Source organism: Dipteris shenzhenensis, chromosome 24 (assembly GCF_047967505.1).
Source record: "Dipteris shenzhenensis isolate YYH24624 ecotype China chromosome 24, Dip_SZ_1.0, whole genome shotgun sequence".
NCBI lineage: Eukaryota > Viridiplantae > Streptophyta > Polypodiopsida > Gleicheniales > Dipteridaceae > Dipteris > Dipteris shenzhenensis.
In genome coordinates this window covers 37,278,374-37,288,134 of record NC_141619.1, presented here as the reverse complement: position 1 = coordinate 37,288,134, position 9,761 = coordinate 37,278,374, and the positions used below count along the sequence as shown (strand labels likewise).

The following is a 9,761-nucleotide window of genomic DNA, read 5'->3' as shown; positions in this document are numbered from 1 at the left end:
TTTATCCACTTACCACCTATAACACTGATCTATTTCCTCGGATTATCAGCTTGAAGGATGCTAGGGGAGGAAACGGAAGACGGAGTTGATTGGACCTTCCTGTCTTTGCGAAATATTCAAGAATGCACCTCAGGAAACAGATTTTGTATACATCAGTAAGACAATCACCTGGCTTTGCGATAGGCCTACTTGCGTTGGCCTCATCAGCTCAGCAACATTGCATGGATTGATCAGCCCCTTGCACACGCCAATGGAAGAGATATTGTATCCATCCAATCAGCAGCTGCTCAACTCCAACGTCCTGGCGACGCGCTGAAACGATGGAGAAACATAAAAACCCGATTAGGGCTTCTGAACAGTGTCGCTATTGACGAACGAAGACGATCAGCAATTTCTTCGTGACCCACTTTTACTAACAATGGAAGTAAAATGCAAGAAGTGCAGGAAATCTCGGAGAGGTTCTACAACCGATTAGGGCAATGCAGTCTCGCCCAAGGAAGAAGGAATATCAGCCGAAGTGCCAAAGGTCTGCATCCCACGACTCCTCAGGATCACCTCCTGCATCAGGTCTGGGATCGTCCAGCCGAGGAGGTGTCAGCAACATTGCATCTGCCATGCTTTCTATAACGTTTGGTAGGTCAATGATGCATCCCTCGTCTATGCCGTGGACTCCTGCGGCCTCGAATGTCATCGACGTAGATAAGACGCTAGTGTCTGACTCTGTAACCCCGGTTTGGGTCTCACCATGATCGTCAATTTGATCGATGGAACCTCTGTGAGGCGTAAATGTTGAACTTTTCTGTGCTTTCCTCATCGTAGAGCTACAGCCGCTGAAGCTACCCTTCAAGGCCGAGAACGAACTAGAGCTTGATGCAACCCTTGTCTTCCCCCTCACATCCATTGTTTCCGAAAATGCCCGTCCATCGCCTATCTCCATAGCTCGAGCTATGAACGTCGGTGTGGGTGACCTTCCAATACTGGATGTCGGGCTGAATTCTGCAGCAGCTATGGCAGCTGCGGCTTGAATTCCCTTGGGTGAGACGTCCTGAAGAGGAGAAATCCTAGAATCCGGAAAGTTGAGCACAGCAGCCTCGCCCTTGAGCGTAAATGCAGCAACATCATATGCTCGTGCCGCCATTTCAGGTGTAGGGAAGGATCCCAACCATATCCTGGTCTTCTTCCTTGGCTCCCTGATCTCGGACACCCACATGCCCCAGCGTCTGCGCCTTATTCCTCGATATGTCCGTCTCTGAACTTCAGCAAATTGATCATGTTCGTTCTTCTTCCTTTCCTTTCCTGGCTGAATGCTTGGTTGGTGTTGATCCAGCACGTCCTGCTTGGCCGAAGATCGAGGATACTGCAATATATTGCTCCGTTGTACCCGTCCTTGTTCAGTGCATCCTTCTAGGCTCCCCATTACGCTGCGAGCCTCCAGAGTCCAGAGTCATAACCAGTCAGTGAATGGCGATCCCCTCGAGAAGGAAGAACATGTGTCCGTTCAGAATCCAGATTCAGCCTCGAATTTGGATGCATGAAGTGCAGTTGGATATTGTAAAGTAGAGGTGGGCAAAGTACAAGCTGTCTTTTGCGTTCCGTAGCTCAACTCATAATATATAACAATTCAAAATGACCCGCGGTTTTCCAGTGTTAAGCTTTGTCTTACAACACAGAATAAAATCATGGTGAATTTTAGGCACAACAATTTGAGAGTTTCAAGACGGTGGTAGTTGAGAGGCTAAAAGTATGTGTCAAGTTCACGTTGGTAATTGACAAGGAAACATCGCAATGACAATTGAGAGGCAAAAAGGCCAACGGCAGCATGATTGATGACAATGATGAGAATGGGTCATGAATATTGGATAAGTGCCTAGCTGGTAGCCTGTAGGGAGTGACTGAGAATCGCGACCGGCCCTTAAATTTGAAGGCTGCAACACCCTTCAAAGGGGGTTTTCCCTTCCCCAGAAGGGCAAATAGAGAGTAGCCCTTAAATTTGAAGGCTCTACTTGACAGTCAAGAGCTTGATACAAATTACAAGTTCCATGTCGCAACTTGCGATAAGTTTACGTGTTACAGATACTGTCAGTGAAACGCTATTCAATACGAAGCTGTCGCTGGGACTGCAGTAGATTTAAACGAAAAGTAGAGAACAAAGTCATGTTCTTCAAGTCGTACGGCGGTCTGAGCAAGCGTAGGCGCGCCCCGCAGCCTTGGTACTCACCGCCCAACAGGCTGTAGCGTAAATTACAAATCACGACGACGACTACGAATATCTGCAATGCCACAGGCCCCTGGCCTTACAGTGTTTCGAGCCGGGCGCTGAGTACGTAACTGCCCAACGTACTGGCGACTATTCGCAATAGATATGAGCCCGATAAATTGCCGATGTAAAAGTCGGTGGATAGAATTGTAGCTGCTATTGAATGCAAATTAGTTGAGCTTGCTTTTTTTTTGCAAAGAAATTAGTTGAGCTTGTTAGAGCGCGGTCGGATCAATTGAGGTTACAAACTAAGGCTCAGTGCACACGCTGAAGAAAAAGCGAGGTTGGGTGCGCATCCTTTTGTCCACACGCTTTAATATGGATAGCCCCTTTATGCGCCATTGGTGCTCTATTTCGCACCTTCATATTTCAGGTTGCGGATTGTAGCATCACTCCGCCACCAGTTTTCACCCGCAATAACAAGTCAACACTTCTTGAGCTCACTCCTCTAGAGCGGAAGTAGAGACGATGCCTGACATTTTTAGGGCAGCAAATCTTATTGATTGCATTGCTGATCTGCGCGCCAGTCGCGCTCAAATCAACGTGTGTATACTGGCTCTAAGAGCACCTTCCATGCTAGGACCGGCTCTCTTAGGCTCTCTGTACACGATCCCAGCGGGTGGTGGGTTTCGAAGATTGGCACAAATGCCGATGCATCTTTAGAGCGCCACCGGCACTCAAATTCGCACCTCATTTGTGGACGGTACAGATGTCAGCACCAATGTGTGATTTCTCCTTTATTCAATACAAGCTTGCCATCTAGCTTTGACCTTAGGCTAGGCTCCATACCTTTGAATGTCTTTCCACCATCTGCCCAACCTAGAAGAAATGGACACTCAGAACTCTGCAACGAAGACAAAGCTCACTCAGTGGTAGGTCATCAGATGGCCAACGAAGCTCCTCTGCAGGTACTGCAAAGTAGTAAATGCTGTAGCGTTTTTTCACGCAAGAGTTTAGTCCAAGCTTCAGGGCCACACCAGTTGCAAATTTTTGATGTTGTGTGCACAGAGCCTTAGCAACTAGTTCTTGCTTTCGGATTAATGGCTCACTAGGTTGTTTTAATGCCAGACCGTGTGGGTGGCGATCATAAGAGTGGCTAAGGGGGCATGCTAGTGGAGCTCACCCCACACCACTAGGAGGGCTCTATAAGTATTAAGGGATGGTATTGCAACTCCAGCTCAGCATCCTAAAATCTCAGGATTCTAAATAATTTAATAGCCATGGGATGGGGTGTGTGAGACTTTAAAACCTAGGTTCAGCCTCATTAAATACAATGTTTGAAGAAGGTAGCTGTATTTTTGCAAATGCCTAGCTAGGTACAGTGTAGCTACGACTTCAATCATGGCAACAATGTGGGGAAGCGCTCTAAAATTGTTAGTAGATATGGGAAAGTGTAGCCGGGTAGGCACTTTGGCACCACCTCAGGTAGTATGTTCTCGATTCCTACTCAAAATCTTTTGCTTTGACTTGATTAAGGACTAGTGATATCATGGAAATTATGTGGGTCCATGACCACATGGAAAGGCCGCTTGTGCAAGAATCTAGTAGTGTTGGGCTATGACTTAGAGACTATTCACGTAGGAGGGATGGACCCTATCCTTGTCAAAGCTGACTAGCAAGCACGTTTTTCTATTAGCCCCTACTCTAGAGCAAGAGCTTGAGCAATAACTAGGTTTTCCCTCTAAAACCACAATGGGTGAACCCAAATCAAAATTTGAAGTCCAACTCGTTTACAAACCGCCCCCTCCCATGTGAATAGACTATTACAAGGAAAAACCACTTTCTTTGTTGGATTTCCCTGGGTCATTATTTACTTGGGTGTAACCATTTTTGGTAAGGTTCATGGACTTTTCTGTGTATAGGTATCTTGCATGACCCATAACTTACGCATTGCTCAACAGAATTCGACAAACTTTGTCTTCAAGTTGTAGTACACATTCCAAACTTAAACATGAGAGCAAAAAAATATGGCATAAGGATTTGGAACGAGACTGTTAAAGCATTACAAGTGTTATGTTGCATGTGAAGCATGCATCCTGCACCGACTATGAACGGTACCTGCAATGGCCACCTCATCAACTATGTGCACAAGCAAGTGCACTTGAATTATCATAATGCTCGAGGGAAAGTGCTTCTCAAGCAAGCATAGGGCTTCGATGGAATCCACCCTAGCCTTCTCGATGCTCGATATAGAGATCTCTTTTTGAGATATCCACCTATTTCATATGCCCATGTAAGATATATTCATAATCAGTCTACAGATTATTCAGCTTAAATTGAAGAAAATGCGATCAATGCAATTTGATAGTAAGTATACCTCACAATACCATTGATCTTGAATATAGCATTTCTAACATCTTCTTGTAAGCATCCTTTTACTGTAATTGGGAGGATGAGCTATCAAAGCAACAAAGAAGTCATGTCAATAATATAACATAATCATAATTACGCTAACACAACATGATTATTGGTACACTAATCCTACAACTTTGAATCCCTGTAATACCTTGTGCCAATCATGGGACTTGAGCCCACTAAGCTTATTGTCCTTTGAAAATACTCCTTTCAAGCAATGCATGTACCCTGTGGGTGTCTGAAAAGAGGCAATGTCTGCCTTGACCACTACCTCCTCTCTCATGGAGAGGATCCATGTTGCTTTCGGCAGGACAAATTTTCTCGAAGCACAAACTTGGGGCCACAAACGAGACATCCTATTCATAGCACACAAGTCTTCTCGCACTCCTCTTAAAACTTTGGAACCAACTGAGTGCGCCCAAATAGTAGCCCTCACATTCTTTAAGATATGCATGGGATCCAAGAGATGATTGATTTGTAACTGAGCCCAATAAGGAAGCTCATGAAAGATTGACTTGAACCTCTTCATACCACGAGGAGGTTCCTCTCCATTTGCCCTCCAAGCTTGAATCCAGTCACTTGCCTTCAAATAGGTGGTGCGGGATCAAGCTAACCTCCACGCGCGAGATGGTTTAACAAAAGGTATCGAGCATGATCCACACCACGTGTAACACCAACGGTGGGTACTAGTTCAGGCTCCTCTCTATACATCCGCAAGTGGCGCATGACAATACGATGTTGATGTCATACTTCTCGCTTGCAATGAGTGCAATGATAATACAACCTCTCTGTAAGCCACTTTGTACTCCCGGGTGTTGGCGCATCATCTAACCTGCTTCCACTCGTCCCTTTCATTTGCACACTTTCAAAATTACAACATGAGCTGCAAGGAAATCTATTAAGATCCAAAAAATAGCCACCCATGAGCTCCTTTCCTCTCTTCTAACAGAAAGTGTCCTAAACCGTTGCTATATAGCGATGCTTTGTCTTGTTCCATCACTATATAGCGATGCTTTTAGGATATAAATGTTACTAGATAGTGACTGACCAACATCGCTATATAGCGACAGTGGGGGCTAAAACTCGAATCCCCGCATGACACCGTCTTTCACATCTCTATTGTAGGAAAAGCAAAAATCTCTCCTCCCACCTTATACTCAATGACCTTGCTTTCCTCCTCTCTATTCCCCACTCCTCACCCCTACCTAGTACTCCCTCTCCCAATACTTGTGCTCTCTCTCCACCCTTCTCCCTCTCTGCTTGTGTGAAAGGAAGTTTTTCAAGAAGGTGTGTCTCTTTAAGCAATGTAGGTTCATTTTTTGTGAGATTTCATTTTGTGAGTGTTGAAGCATGTTTCTCCTTGTATTGCTAAGCCTATGTGCTAATTTTCATGCTTGATTTTCAAAGATGGACGAAAAACGAGATTTGGTGAAAGAAAGAAGACTCACCTCCTCTTTTTTTGGTATTTCTCTTCCTCCTCTTTCTCCTTGTTTGTAAGCTTATGCTTTCTCCTTGTTTGTAGGCTTCTCCAAACTAATCCAATCCCTTTTAAAAGTTGCTTCTCCAAACTCCTCCTTCCTCTAACTAATTATTTGAAAAAATGGAATGTTTCCTCTTTTTTGTAGGGCCAATTCACGAAACATGGTTCGGGACTTTTCCAGGTAAGAAAGTGCTTCCTCCTTTTCCCTTTTGTTATTTCCGTTATTGCATTGGCCTGTAGCTAACGCCTTAAGCACTAGCTACTGTAGTGATGGGCGTAGGAGCCCTCTCTTTCCTACTCTTCTCTTATTTCCTCTTCTTTCCCTCTTTTCCTCTTTTTCTCCCTCTTTCTCCCCCTTTTTCCCTCATATGCTCATGCATAAGCATAAGCATATGCTTCCTTTCTTTCTCTCTTATGCATATGCTTTTCCTTCTCTTATGCTTATGCTCTTTTCCCCTCTTCTTTTTCCCCTCTTTCAATCTCTTTTTCCCTCTTCCTTGTCTTATTTTCCACTCTCTTTTTTCCTCTCTTTTTTTCCTCTTTTCATAAGCATTTGTGTTTGCCTATGCTTATGCTTATGCATGAGCATACGCTCATATGCTCATGCATAAGCACAAGCTTATGCTTTCTCTCTTTTTCTCTTATGCTCATATATGCCCATGCATAAGCATATGCTTTCTTTCTTTTTCTCTTATGCTTATGCTCTTTTTCCCTATTCCTTCTATTATGTTTATTCTCTTTTCCTCTCTTATTTTTCCCCTCTTTCAATCTCTGTTCCCCTCTTTCAATCATATGCTTTCTCTCTTTTTCTCTTATGCATATGTTTTTCCTTCTCTTATGCTTCTGCTCTTTTCCCCTCTTCTTTTTTCCCTCTTTGAATCTCTTATGCATATGTTTTTTCTTCTCTTATGCTTACGCTTATGCATGAGCATATGTCTCCTTCTCCTTCTCCTTCTCCTTCTCCTTTCCTTCTCTTCTTTTCCCTCTCTTTTTCTCTTCTTTTTATAAGCATGTGCCTATGCCTATGCTTATGCTTATGCTTATGCTTATGCATGAGCATATGCTCATATGCTCATGCACAAGCACAAGCATATGCTTTCTCTCTTTTTCTCTTATGCTCATATGCTCATGCATAAGCATAAGCATATGCTTTCTTTCTTTTTCTCTTATGCTTATGCTCTTTTTCCCTCTTCCTTCTCTTATACTTATGCTCTTTTCCTCTCTTCTTTTTCCCCTCTTTTGATCTCTTTTCCCCTGTTCCTTCTCTTCTTTTTCCCTCTTCTTTCTTCCCTCTTATGCTTCTCTTTTCCCCTCTTCCTTCTCTTATGCTTATGCTCATTTCCCCTCTTCTTTTTCCCCTCTTCAAATCTCTTTTCCCCTCTTCCTTCTCTTCTTTTCCCCGCTTCTTTTTCCCCTCTTTTAATCTCTTTTCCTCTCTTGCAATACTTTTTCCCCTCTTTCAATCTCTTTTTCCTTCTTTCAAACATATGCTTTCTCTCTTTTTCTCTTATGCATATGTTTTTTCTTCTCTTATACTTATGCTTATGCATGAGCATATGTCTCCTTCTCCTTTTCTTCTTTTCTTTTTCCCTCTCTTTTTCTCTTCTTTTCATAAGCATATGCCTATGCTTATGCTTATGCTTATGCATGAGCATATGCTCATATGCTTATGCATAAGCATGAGCATATGCTTTCTCTCTTTTTTTCTTATGCATATGCTTTCTCTCTTGTTTCTCTTATGCATATTTGGTTCTTTTCCCTCTTTCAATCTCTTTTCCCCTCTTCTTTCTCTTCTTTTCCCCTCTCCTTCTCTTAATCTTCTCCTTCTCTTTTCCTTCTCTTATGCTTCTCCTTCGAGTGTCCTCCCCAAACCCTAACCCAGTTTCCCACGTTGCAAGGATTATAGACATAGCTTCTCTACGCTAGCTCATGTAAAAGAGAAGATTGTGCAAGAGAGTGATTGGGTGAAGTACAACATGGGTGTGTGTGCTTCTATGTGGGGTCCAAGCCAAAGGGTAGTGGAGCAAGGGTGACTGAGGAACGCACGACACAACCTATGGGATCTCTATAGGTTATGGAGAGACCGCCACGATTGGTGGAGCCTCAAATATGATTGTGTCAAGGACATTATGGATTGTGTGGAGGCATTCGTGGATTGTGAGTATATAATTGCTGAAGAGCATGACCACATATTAGAAGAGGTGGAGGATGAGGTCCCCAATAACCCACCTAGCAGTGTGCAGGAGGAAAGTACCTCAGACAATAATCTAGAGCAGTAGACCTCCTCTACCATTTTGGCATTTTTGGAGAATGTCTCTTTTGGAGACATCTAGTTTTTATATAAATAATTTTGGAGACATACTTTTGTTCTCTATTTTATATATATATATGAAAATCTTATTGGATTCCACTTGTCTTTCATAAATACTTGTCTTTTCAAAATTGGCTTTTCATAATTGTCTTAAGTAAATAATTGTCCTTTCATATTTATCCTTTATGCATTGATGTCATTTTGACAAGTGATTAATTTCCTGCCCATAATTTCTTGAGTTTGAATTTCATAATTGTCTCAAGTAATTAATTGTCTTTCTACTTCTTACCTGCTCTTGTTTTTTGTTTTTTGTTTTCGTGTTTGTGTCTACATTTGTCCAATCCCCCCAAATTAGACATGGGATCACGTCACACATCCAACGAGTACGAAAACCCTTGTAGGAGGAGACATCATGATCTCTACTCTCCAGAGGACTTTGATTCCACTCAAGCAACACCTCATGGGCGTACCCTTGTGACTACCCCTAGCCTCACTCCTCTCGGATGTAGCACTGTGACTACCCCTCGGGGAACTCCTTTGCTAGCAACCCATGGCTTTGTCGGGAGTCCCAACAAGTTTGTCGCACAGATGACCAATGGGGAGGTAGCGAGATTCTTCTCTGTGCTATCCCAGAGGACCTCAACAAATCCCTCTCCTACACCGACGGCTTGACCTACTATCCAGCCGTCCCTCTAGCCCCTTCTACTGAGGGGACTTCACTTGGGCATGCCCATCGTAAGGGAAGGAAGAGTAGGAAGGGTCGCTTATGTTGTGCTAACTCAGGAGATGTAGACGAGTCAGCACCCTCACATCCCTATAGGTCTCCACTTGGTCCTGAGACCCAGTACCAGTTAGGTCCCTTGCCCTCTCCTACTCCCATTGCTACTCCTCACTCCATAAGCACTCGTAGTAACACCACTCACTCTGACTCTGCCACTACCATGAGTCTTCCTTACCCGGTCGAGGACCTGTCCCATGAAATCACGGTTGCTAGAGAGATAATAGAAAATAAAAAGGGCTCAACAGTGATGGCCACCATGAGGTGGTTGATGAGCCACCACTTCAAGAGCAACATAGTTACTGACTGGCAGTACCAAGATGAGGGAAAGAAGCAGGCAATCATCGATGAATTGAAAAGAAAATGTCCTAACCCTCCAAATTGGGAGTTTAATTTGGATTACATGAAAGAGCGCATGGGGGTCCTCTTGAAGCATTATAGGTCAACCTTGCATACTTCTATCACAAAGAGGAAGGATAAACCCAGTTGGGCAGTCAAAGCCAACTGGAAGTTTTCAAGAAGCAGTATAGGGACCATCCAAAATTGGGTGGGTAAGAGGAGGGTTGCAAGCAGATGAGTG

The 9,761-nt window shown here is 43.6% G+C and overlaps 1 protein-coding gene and 1 pseudogene across 1 annotated transcript; both read right to left on the bottom strand.

The window, feature by feature from the left end:
- Positions 1-508: 508 nt before the first annotated feature.
- Positions 509-1,461, bottom strand: LOC147886566 (ethylene-responsive transcription factor ERF024-like). Its single transcript, XM_087395278.1, has one exon. It carries the CDS (start codon positions 1,415-1,417, stop codon positions 509-511), a length of 909 nt encoding a protein of 302 aa, XP_087251404.1. The 5' UTR covers positions 1,418-1,461.
- A 629-nt stretch (positions 1,462-2,090) lies between these two features.
- Positions 2,091-9,761, bottom strand: part of LOC147886565 (uncharacterized) — a 31,607-nt pseudogene continuing 23,936 nt past the window's right edge.

What these genes read in the sequence shown, in the direction of transcription:
- LOC147886566 (XM_087395278.1), bottom strand. Translation starts at nt 1,417, where the DNA reads ATGGGGAGCCTAGAAGGATGCACTGAACAAGGACGGGTACAACGGAGC.